A 12,023-nucleotide genomic window follows, 5' to 3' on the forward strand; every position below is an offset into this window, starting at 1 on the left:
CCCTGGCTAAGCGGAGCCACCGTGGTGTCCTCTGTTACCTACCTCAGGTAGGCTGCTGTACAGGGCCGTGGGACTCTGACTAAAGCCATTTGGCTTTTCTAGCACCACCTGTTCAAAGAAAAATAAAATTGGTAGTTAAAACAGATGAAAGCAACCAACTTTGAAACATTATTCTCCTAACACTCAAATCTTAGAAAGAGAAGGACAGGGAGAGGGAGAGGAAGGTGAAAGGGAGGGAGGGAGGGAGAGAGAAAAAGAAAGGGAGGGAGAAAAAGGAAGGAATGAAGAAAGGAGAAGAGGAAGAGGGAAGGAAGCGAAAGAAAAAAAGATTTCTAGTGTTCCATGAGAAAACAGAAACAAGAGGGGGTGGAGAAATGTTATGTGGTCTTGAAAGGGCCTTGAAAGTCTTGTAGGGAGGATGAAAAAAACCTCAGGCTAAAACCTTTCAGCAGATGGAAAAGTATATGTAGCCCATTCTTCTTAGCCAGGGAATACGTGCAGCTGCCTGCCACAAACAGTTTCCCTTGCCCCCAGGGATGCTGATCAAGTTTGACAAAGCAAAAATTACAAAGGGAAGCCCTTTTTCAATTATTTCTGACCCAAAGCCTGATTATTCATCGTATGACAGCTGGTTTGTGCCAACAAGGGGGCTGGACTTTGGGCCAGTCTCTGCACACATTAGGTTCTTCAGCCACCTGACAAAGTAGCTCCCACCAGCCAGATGTGGGCTCAAGCACTGAAAGACCTACCTTCAGCCAAAGCAAAAATTAGGGAATGTTCCACCACACAAGTGCATGCCCAAGACAAAGAACTTTCCTTGCACCAGCTGCTGGGCCACTGTTCCCCTCAAGGGAATGAAGGCAGGGGCTGCTGCTGGAGCAAGACACTCTGCCCGAACCAAAATGCAAATCAAGGATACAACTCAGAATCTAAAGGATGAGGGCGAAGTCACAAAGAGACAGCTCTGCTCTCCTGAGGACATTTCTGTCCTCGAGTTTTGGAAAAACTGAAAAGCAGGATCCCAGGATTATCCATCCCAGAAAAGATTTATCCAATCTGTTCAGTCTAACAAACATTTACTGATGCCTTCTACATCCCAGACCTGGGGAGAATGGGAGGGTGAGGATACAGACACGGGGTGGGGTGGGGTGAACTCCTAACCTTGAGGAGCTTCCCATCCCAGGTTAGACATAACTATATACAAGATTAATAACAGGCTAGGGCACGGACTTCAATTTCAATTTACACTACAGGTATCACCCAAACTAAGCAAGATCGGCTTATGAGAAGTGTGGATTTACAGGTGATTGTCTGCTTTATAAAATTCTATTATTATAAGAAGCTTGATCACAGAATCTTTATAGATAAGAGGCTTTGCTAACAACTGATGATATTTAATTTATATAAGTTCAATTTCTGTACAGTGTTTCAGGAGCAGGTGTACTTATGTTTAAGCTGACATGTGTAAATGTAAGTGCTCATCGGCTGGAGAGTACTAACTAGATTGTGAGTGCTCCAGAGAAGGCAGCATCACCTCTATTTTCTCCATTCCTGGCAGGGATGCTAGATTTAGCACACACTGGGTAATTGGTAAATGAGACTGCCTGGCACAACCCCACCTCCTCGGTGGGGACCCAACCATGGACCATTTCCTATTACCTGTATCTCCTGTCGATGGAGAGAATCTCCTAGGTCCCTGTCAAGCTTGCTACTTATATCCTCCCGGAGCTTCTGTAGGCAGTTCCTGGCCTGGGAGGGGAGGGGAAGAAACTTGAGCTTTAGGGTAGAGAAAGAGAGCACGCCAACTCACCCAACTCTGTGCCCCATCCCTGGCCTGTACTGCGAGTTAGGCACTCTCCTAACGACTGGCTGCAGGATGGAGGGAGGGACCTTGGTCAAGTGGAGCTACAGCTGGCATTCTTGTTGGGGAGACACACAACACAAAAGACAAAGAAGTAAAATGTGTAATATGTTATATGGGCATAAGTGCCAACGAGAAACATGAGCCAGGAAGGGAGTTAAGAAATGCTGTGAAAAGTGGCTGGTAATTTTCGATAGGTGGCTGGGACAGTGCTAGGCCCATAGTACTTAAGTATTTGTGGATTAATGGATCAGGTATGGTCAAAAGTTATATATTTGACACACGGGAGGGCATGGTGGCATTTCAGAGACATAAAGGAAAAAGAAGTGGAAAAACCAGAATCCACAAAAGAAGACAGCCACAAAAAATGTGAGATTTAGAGAAATGACCTAGGCACTGCGTGAGAGGGAAGGGGTGCCCACCTCCTGGATGTACTGGACCTCACTCTTCAGCTGGTTAATATTCTTCTCGTGAATCATCTTTTCTCCAGACCTCCCCTTCAAGTACACCTGAAATAAGAACACCATTTAGTTAAGAAACCTCAAATTAAATTAACTATACAAAAATAGGCAGCTTCATATAGTGCTGGTGGGAGGGTAAATTGTTACCACCAATTTACTGGGTGGAATTTGGTGATTTGGATCAGAAGACCTAAAAATATATTTACTTTTTGGTCTATCAATTCTACTTCTGGAAATTTAGCCTAATGCAATAAATTTAGCTAAATGCTATATAGCTATATTGGCATAAACACTCACATATATACAGTCATGCATCACTTAATCATAGGAACACATTCTGAGGGATGCATCATTAGGCAATTTCATCCTTGTACAAACATCATGGAGTGTACACACACAAACCTAGATGGCATGGCCTCCTACACCCCTAGGCTGTATGGTGTACCCTATTGCTCCTAGGCTACAAACAAACCTGCACAGCATGTTACTGTACTGAATACTGTAGGTGATCATCACACAATGGTAATGTATCTAAACCCAGAAAAAATACAGTAAAAATGGAGTATAATAATCTTATGGGACCACTGTTGTCTGCGCAGTCCATCACTGACCAAAACGTTGTTATGCAGCACGTAACTGTACTGTAACTGAGTCAATCATATGGTATGGGATTTATATCTCAAAAAGCTGTTTTATTAAAAAAAAAAGAGAAATAACAAAAATCATTTTATTTTTTTAAAAATAAGTTCCATCAGCCAGGTGGGGTGGTGCACGCCTATAATACCAGCATTTTGGGAGGCTGAGGCAGGAGGATTGCTTGAGCCCAGGATTCAGAGACTAGCCCAGGCAACAAGGTGAGACTGTCTCTACAAAACTAAAAATATATAAATAAATAAATAAGTTCCATCAGGATGAACCCATTATAGGAAAATATAAGTTCCATAAACACACCTCCTACCTGTCTCTACAACCTCTAGCAGCAAAACATGGTCAGTGGATAGGCCCCTAGTAAGGTCATCCAGTCCACCCCCTTGCCTGGGGCCAGGCTGCACCAAAGTTGCTAACAGGCAGACTGTAGTCTCTTGGTATTAATTAAGATATTTCTAGGAGATTGCCAGGAACTAGCAGCTCAGGTCTGGTTCCTTCCATCAAACCACAAGCTCCCTTTGGCAACAACATCAACTGCTCCCTCTCATATACGTGCAGGGAGGAAGAGGACAGGGAGAAAAGTTGGAGGTGAACTAAGCTTACCTTAATGATTTCCTCATGTCCATCATGGGACTCCACCAGTTCTGAAGCCAGAGAATGACCAGCTGAGTGGCCGGACACCATGGCATAGGTCTTCCTGCCCGCCTGGCCAAAGAGAGATGAGAGAGAGAGAGATGGCTCAGAAACCACATGGCAAGCCCAGAACTCCTGCCCCTCAACTAATGCAGAAGACCTGTTTCTCAAAAGACTTGAAGGATTAGTCTGACTTTCCTCTCCAAAAATTCGTTTCAGAACTTCTTACAGAAGCCACACAGCAGCAAGAACACCGGCCAGGGAAAATGGGCAGAAGTAGCAGCTTAGTTTTAATTTTAGTGGGGGACTCCTCCTGCCCCAAAGCAGTGCAGAAGGCTGAGGCAAGCTGGATGTTGCTGAAAGGAGGGCATCCCACTCTCGCATCACTAGAGTCGGCTCCAGGCAGTACTTGGGTAAGAGGCCAGCAGCAAGGAAGCACTGGTGTGGGGAGGGGGCCTTGCCCACCAGAATTCTGCAGTACCTTCTGGGCTATGTGTTCAAGTTCATCTCCTGTCAGTTCACCCTGGAGAGTCAGCCTGAGAGTGTCCACACTGCCCTAATAATGACAATGACAGCAACAATAACCCCTCACCTTTACAGTCTACAGGTACAAAGGGCTACCAGTACAGGGGTGCTTCTGCCAGCTCTGTGGAGCAGGCCTTATCATCACCACTTCACAGACCAGGAAAACTGAAGTCCAGGGAGGCAGCATTACCTTGCCCAAGATCAGGTGTTTGGGGTGGTGACTCTGGGACCACCCGACAGTTTTTTCTTTCACAACAAAGATTACCTGGCACATGGCTCTGTAGAGCTCCAGCAGGGCTACCCTGGTTCTTGGACTACAGGGAACACATTGCACGCACTCTTCTTTCTCTAGTTGTGGAGAGGTCATTCCTGGACTGCTCATCCTCAATCCAGAGTTTCTGCTCCTGACAACCAGCCAGCAAGTTATTGATGCACTTTACAAGACTAGCATCTTCTTCCTGAACTAAACTATAGGAAAGTACCTGAATTCAAACTCCCATTTCTATGAGCCACATGGAAATTATCCAAGTGAAAGCAGGCAAGATAATAGGTATTCATCTAGAGATCAACCTAATTTCAAAGAATGAAGCAGGTTTTCTTTCATAAGTCAAAGAAGTGTGTATGGTGTGTGTGTGTGTGCGCACGTGACTGCAGCCTCGACCTCCCAGGCTTAAGTGATCCACCCACCTCAGCCTCCCAAGTAGCTGGGACTACAGGTGCACCAATATGCCCATCTAATTTTTGTATTTTTTGTAGAGATGAGGTTTTGCCATGTTGGTCGGGCTTCAAAGAAGATTTTTTTAAAAAGGCCGGGTACAGTGGCTCACGCCTGTAATCCCAGCACTTTGGGAGGCCGAGGCAGGTAGATCACGAGGTCAGGAGATCGAGACCATCCTGGCTAACACAGTGAAACCCCGTCTCTACTAAAAAATACAAAAACAAAATGAGCCTGGCGTGGTGGCAGGCGCCTGTAGTCCCAGCTACTCGGGAGGCTGAGGCAGGAGAATGGCGTGAACCCGGGAGGCAGAGCTTGCAGTGAGCCGAGATTGTGCCACTGCACTCCAGCCTGGGTGACAGAGCAAGACTCCGTCTCAAAAAAAAAAAAAAAAAAAAAAAACACACACACACATAACACTTTGTGGGGAAAATTAAAAACCTGAAAGGAAAAATGTGGTAGGAGGAAAAAGTAGGGGCCTGTAGATTGGGAAGATGATAACGTTGAGAGAGGACTAACAAGGCAGAGTAGATCACCTGTACTATGCATGGAGGTGAATGAGGGGCTTAGCCACTATGGATCTCTGGTTCCCACTGGACAAATAAGGAGTGGGACCAAGTATATCTCAGGCTCCTTCTGGATTCCATTCTGTGACAGCATGAGGATGGAGTATATGCCTCTCCCAGACAATGAAGAGAAACAGGTGCTGGGCTATCCAAGAATGAAAGTGATCTTGAGGTCATCTGGTCATCCCCTGCCTTGAGGCCCAGCTGCATAAATGACATCTTACCGGTAACAGGTTTTAAGGAACCCTCGTAACCTTCCAAATGTCTGGAGAAGATAACATTCCAACTTCGTGGAGAAGAAATCAGTCTTTGGTGAGATACTTAACTCTTGGTGTTTTTATCGGTAAAAAGGGTATATTACCATCCAACTGAGGGTTTTTTGTTTATTTGTTTGTTTGTTTGAGATGGCGTCTTGCTCTTGTCTCCCAGGCTGGAGTGCAGTGACACGATCTTGGCTCACTGCAGCCTCTCTCTCCTGGGCTCAAGCAATTCTCCTGCCTCAGCCTCCCAAGTAGCTGGGATTACAGGCATCTGCCACCACACCTGGCTAATTTTTGTATTTTTAGTAGAGACAGGGTTTCGCCACATTGGCCAGGCTGGTCTCGAACTCCTGACTTTGTGATCCTCCTGCCTCAGCCTCCCAAAGTGCTGGGATTACAGGCATGAGCCACCACACCCGGCCCCCAACTGAGGGCTTTTTTGTTGAATATTACTTGAAAATGTTGCCGGTGTGCTGGCTCACGCCTGTAATCCCAGCACTTTGGGAGGCCGAGGTGGGAGGATCACCTGAGGTCAGGAATTCGAGACCAGCCTGGCCAACATGGTGAAACCCCATCTCTACTAAAAATACAAAAAAATTAGCCAGACGTGGTGGTGGGCGCCTGTAATCCCAGCTGCTCAGGAGACTGAGGCAGGAGAATTACTTGAACCAGGGAGGCGGAGGTTAAAGTGAGCTGAGATCGCGCCACTGCACTCCAGCCTGGATGACAGTGAGATGCTGTCTCAAAAAAAAAAAAGAAAATGAGAAAATGTATGGAGGTTACTCTCTGCCACACAGGAGGGTGGCACTGAAACATCAGCATCCTCCCACTTTTTGAATTGGAAAGACAGAAGACACTGTCACAATGGCCCTTAAACCTTCCCAACCCTAGCAAAGTAGCTGGTTTTATGAAAACACTTAATTCCTATGAAATAAAAGCTACATCCTTAGAGTGGCATGCAAGGCTTTCCACAGTCTAGGTAAACTCACGCCTCTTGCTACCATCTCTCAGTGCCCTATCCAATACATTCCATGGTTTCCAACTTCAGTGCCTTTGCTCCTATCATTTCCTGTGCCTTAAATATCTATTCTTCCCATTTTCACCTAGGGCATCTGCAAGTTCCTCGAGTTCATGTTCAAATGCCTCATCTTCCAAGATGCTACCCTGCATCCTGTGGGAAACACATCTTCCCCTCCCTGAGCTCCCACCGCGTCACAAGGCCTCCCATGGCATCTGCCTCTCAGTTATTTGTGTTTTGTGAAGAATTACCCCTTCTGTTAACTCCTCGAGAGCTGTTGTATGCCACAGCCCTTAGCAAAGGTATTTTCTGAATGCACAGAGAATGCTCCATGACATCTAGGTCAAGAAAATATTACAAAAGAAAAAAGAGGAAATGATTTCAAAATAGCCAGAATGGCTGCCAATTCTTCCTTCCCAGGACATACCTGCACTTTTATTAAAACACTATCTCGACCAGGAGCGGTGGCTCACACCTGTAAACCCAGCACTTTGGGAGGCCAAGGTGGGTGGATCACCTGAGGTCAGGAGTTTGAGACCAGCCTGGCCAACATGGTGAAACCCCGTCTCTACTAAAAATATAAAATTCAGCTGGCTGTGGTGGCAGGCACCTGTAATCCCAGCTACTAGGGAGGCTGAGGCAGGAGAATCGCTTGAACCTAGGAGGTGGAGGTTCCAGGAAGCCAAGATCGTACTACTGCACTCCTGCCTGGGCAACAGAGCGAGACTCCGTCTCAAAAAGGAAAAAAAAAAAAAAAAGAACACTATCTCCCCATACCTGGAGGCAGGCTGGGAAAAGGCAGGGCATCCTTCAGTCAGAACAAAGGGGTTATTAGCTAATGAAGGTCAAGTCTGGTCTGTTTCATAAACCTAGGCATTCCAATTGGAAGAGCATAGACAACTAGGCTGGGTTGGGGCACTGAGAGATGATTCCATCCAGCCATCAGAATTCCAGGTAGAGAGGAGAAAGAGGGTGAGTTGAAAATGTTCTCAAAGAAATAATGACCAAAAATTTTCAAAATTTGGCAAAAGACACAAACCTATAGATTCAAGAAGCCAAGCAAACTTCAAACAGAATAAACATGAAATTCATGCCATGATAGATCATAATTAAATTTCTGAAACTAAAGACAAAGAAAAAATCTTGAAAGCAGAGAAAATAACCTTTGAGGGGACCCCTCAAAGGTTATTTTCTCTTCGGAAATGACAGAGGGTAGAAGGAAGTGGCATACTATTTTTCAAATGCTGAAAGAAAAGAACGGTCAATTCAGAATTGACAAAGGAAAATACCCTTCAGAAATGAGGGGGAAATCAGGACATTCTCAGATGAAGGAAAACTAAGAGAATTTCTCACCAGGAGACCTACACTAAAAGAATGGCTTAAAAAGTTCTCTAAACAGAAAGGAAATGATTTTAAAAAAAAAGGAAACTTGAAATAATGGGAAGAAAGAAACATGAGTTGAAAAAAGATGGGTAAATACAACAAGATTTCCTTCCCTTCTTAGGTTTTCTTTTTCTTTTTTTTTTTTTTTTTAAGTTTTTTTGGCTGTAAGTTTATTCAATGCAAAATAATCCTCTCCAATTTTACTGAGGTGGCTGACCACGTCCACAACCAAATCCACCTCTAAACTGGAATTCGGTTGCTGACCCAGCCCCAGCCTTGGCTTTGCTGTCGGCACCAGGCGGCACAGCACTCCGTCTGTAGGTATCTCTGTCCGCTTTCCCTCTTGTGAGTCTTGCAGGTCGCTCAGCCTTCAGACCTTTAGGCTGAGGACTTCCAGTCTCTGGACAGCTGCAGCATAGACTGGCAGGCACAATCTCCGGGGCAGATGAAGGTAATCACGGAGATACTGGATGCCCTCATTGGTAAGGTATCAGTAGAAATGTCTCCAGGCAAACTGTTCCTTCACGTAGCCTCGGGACTTGAGAGGCTGCATGGCCTTCATGACATGAAGATTGGGCACATCCTTGTCTGCTAGCTTCAGGTGCTTAGGCATGTGGACATCCTTCCTGGCCACCATGACTCCCTCCTTAAAAAGGAGTTCATAAATGGCAATCCGGTTCTTAGGCATCAACATCTCAGTGGCTGTAGGGGCCGGGGCTGGGGCTGGAAAGCCCCTCTTAGGTTTTCTAAGTTACATTTGATGATTAAAGCAAAAAGTATAACAATGTCTGATGTGGTTCTAAATGTATGCAGAGAAAATATTTAAATATGATAATATTATACTATTAAATATTTAGTATCATAAATGGGAGAAGGTAAAGGGATGTAAAGGAAGGAAAGGTTTCTCTTCTTCACTCAAACTAGTAAAATGCCAACACCAGGAGACTGTGATAACCTATGTATACATAATGTATAATACCTAGAGCAACCACTAAAAAGTCTATACAAAGAGATAACACTCAAAAACATTATAAATGAATAAAAATGGAATCCTAAAAAGTGTTCAGTTAATCCATAGGAAGGCAGGAAAAAGAAAACAGATAAATGAAAAACAGAACCAGGCATCATAGCTCACATCTGTAATCTCAGCATTTTGTCTTGTTTTTGAGACGAATTCTCTTTCTGTCACCCAGGCTGGAGTGCAGTGACGCAATCTTGGCTCACTGCAACCTCTGCCTCCCGGGTTCAAGCAATTCTCCTACCTCAGCCTCCCCCGTAACTGGGATTACAAGCTCCCGTCACAATGCCTGGCTAATTTTTATATGTTAGTATAGAGGGGGTTTCACCATGTTGGCCAGCCTGGTCTTGAATTCCTGACCTCAAGTGATCCATCTGCCTTGGTCTCCCAAAGTGCTGGGATTACAGGCGTGAGTCACTGTGCCCAGCCTGTAATCTCAGCATTTTGGGAGGCCAAGGTGGGAGGATTGCTTGAGGCCAGGAGCTTGAGACCAGACTGGGCAACAAAGTTGCCGCCTCTCTTCAAAAAAACATGTTTTTTTCTTATCCAGCATGGTGTTGTGTGCCTGTTGTCCCAGAAACTCAGGAGGTTGAGGTAGGAGGATTACTTGAGCTGGGGAGGTTGAGGCTGTAGCGAGCTGTGATCACACCACGGCACTCCAGCCTGGGCTACGGAGTAGGACCCTGAGGAGAGGAGCTGGGGGGTGGGAAGGGAGGAGATGGGGAGGGGGAGGGGAAAGGAAGGGAAGGTAAGGCAGGGAGGGAAACGGTAAAGGAAGGAAAGGGAAGGGAAGGGGAAAGGGGAAAGGAAAGGGAAAAAGCAGCTTTATTTGTAACAGCCAAAAACTAGAAACAACCCAGATGCCTTCAGTAGAGAACTGGTTAAACAAACTGTGGCACATCTGTTATTGTGGAATACTACTCAGCAATAAAAAGGATCAAACTATTGATACATGCAACAACACTCTCAGAGAATTTGCTGAGTGACAAAAGCCAGTCACAAAAGTTTACATGCTGTATAATTTCACTTGTGTAACATTTTTTAAAAAACAAAGTTATAGAAATGGGAAAAGGACTAGTGGTTACTAGGAGTTAAGAAGAAAGTGGGGGGAGGAGGGAAGTGGGTGTGGCTCTCAAAGGGCAACATGAGGGGTCCTTTTGGTGATGGAAATGTTCCATAGCTTGACTGTATCAATGCCAATATCCTGGTTGTGATAGAGTACCACAGTTTTGCAAGATGTTACCACTGGAAAAAATGGAATAAAGGATACGGGGGAATTCTATTATTTCTTATAACTGCACGTGAATCTATAATTATCTTTTTTTTTTTTTTTTTGAGACGGAGTCTCACCTTGTCACCCAGGCTGGAGTGCAATGGCACCATCTCAGCTCACGGCAACCTCTGCCTCCTGGGTTCAAACGATTCTCCTGCCTCAGCTTCCCAAGTAGCTGGGACTATAGGCGCCCACCACAACGTCCGGCTAATTTTTGTATTTTTAGTAGAGAAGGGGTTTCACCATGTTGGCCAGGTTGGTCTCAAACTCCTGACTTCGTGATCTGCCTGCCTCGGCCTCCCAAAGTGCTTGGATTACAGGTGTGAGCCACCATGCCCGACCTATAATTATCTTTTTTCTTCAAAAAAAAAAAAAAAAAAGGAATTAATATTCCTTCAAGTACTTTCAGGGACAAAAAGAATATAATGAAGAAAACAAGCATTTATAATCCTGCCACCCAGAAACAGCCACTATTAAAATGTTAGTGTATGCCTTATAATTTTTTTTTTTTTTTTGAGAAGGAGTCTCATTCTGTTACCCAGGCTGGAATGCAATGGCACAATCTTGGCTCACCGCACCCTCTGACTCCCCAGTTCAAGCAATCCTCCTACCTCAGCCTCCTGAGTAGCTGGGATTACAGGTGTGCACCACCATATCTGGCTAGGTTTTTGTATTTTTGATAGAGACGCGGTTTCGCCATGTTGCCCAGGCTGGTCTTGAACTCCTGACCTCATGTGATCCACCCGCCTTGGCCTCCCAAAGTGCTGGGATTACAGGTGTGAGCCACCATGCCCGGCCTTAAAATTTATAACTTTTATTCATCAAAAGACACTGCTAAGAGGGCTGGTGTGGTGGCTCACACCTGTAACCCCAGCACTTTGGGAGGCTGAGGCGGGTAGATCACCTGAGGTCAGGAGTTCAAGACCAGCTTGGCCAACATGCTGAAACCCCGTCTCTACTAAAAATACAAAAATTACCCGGGAGTGGTGGCACATGCCTGTAGTCCCAGCTACTCAGGAGGCTGAGGCAGGAGGATCACTTGAACTCTGGAGGCAGAGGTTGCAGCGAGCCAAGATTGTGCTACTGCACTCCAGTCTGGGCAACAGAGTGAGACTCTGTCTCAAAAAAAAAAAAAAGGGCTGGGCACAGTGGTTCACAGTCCCAGCACTTTGGGAGGCCAAGGTGGGTAGATCACAAGGTCAGGAGTTCGAGACCAGCCTGGCCAACATGTTGAAACCCCATCTCTACTAAAAATACAAAAATTAGCCGGGTGTGGTAGCACGCGCCTGTAGTCCCAGCTACTCAGGAGGCTGAGACGGGAGAACTGCCTGAACCCAGGAGGCAGAGGTTGCAGTGAGCCAAGATCATGCCACTGCACTCCGACCTGGGCAACAGAGCAAGACTCTATCTCAATAACAATAAAATAAAATTAAAAAAAACAGTGCATGGCAACTCACAGAGCAGAAGAAATTCACTATATGTATATCTGACAAAAGATGTCCAGAATATATAAAGAATTCCTACTAAACAAAATGATTAACATGGGATCCTGGACTGAATCCTGGATCAGAAAAAAGATCCAGGTAGTCTACAACTTTGTTAACAGCATTGTACCAACATTAATTTCTTTAAATGACAAACGTGCCATGGTGACATAAGATG

The 12,023-nt window shown here is 45.3% G+C and overlaps 1 protein-coding gene and 1 pseudogene across 6 annotated transcripts in view; both read right to left on the reverse strand.

Moving 5' to 3' along the window:
• TUFT1 (tuftelin 1) overlaps nucleotides 1-12,023 on the reverse strand; it is a 42,047-nt gene that overhangs the window by 17,306 nt on the left and 12,718 nt on the right. The window contains exons 2-7 of one of the 6 annotated variants that reach the window (XM_054547953.2): nucleotides 4,394-4,532; nucleotides 4,085-4,159; nucleotides 3,574-3,675; nucleotides 2,284-2,370; nucleotides 1,660-1,749; nucleotides 43-108 (exon numbers count right to left, since the gene is read on the reverse strand). In XM_054547953.2, the coding sequence (XP_054403928.1) occupies nucleotides 43-108; nucleotides 1,660-1,749; nucleotides 2,284-2,370; nucleotides 3,574-3,675; nucleotides 4,085-4,159; nucleotides 4,394-4,510 (537 nt within the window). In that variant the 5' untranslated portion in view covers nucleotides 4,511-4,532. 6 annotated transcript variants of the gene reach the window in all.
• Nucleotides 7,869-9,061, reverse strand: LOC129049329 (small ribosomal subunit protein eS10-like; annotated as a pseudogene).

Source organism: Pongo abelii, chromosome 1 (assembly GCF_028885655.2).
Source record: "Pongo abelii isolate AG06213 chromosome 1, NHGRI_mPonAbe1-v2.0_pri, whole genome shotgun sequence".
Classification (NCBI taxonomy): Eukaryota; Metazoa; Chordata; class Mammalia; order Primates; family Hominidae; genus Pongo; species Pongo abelii.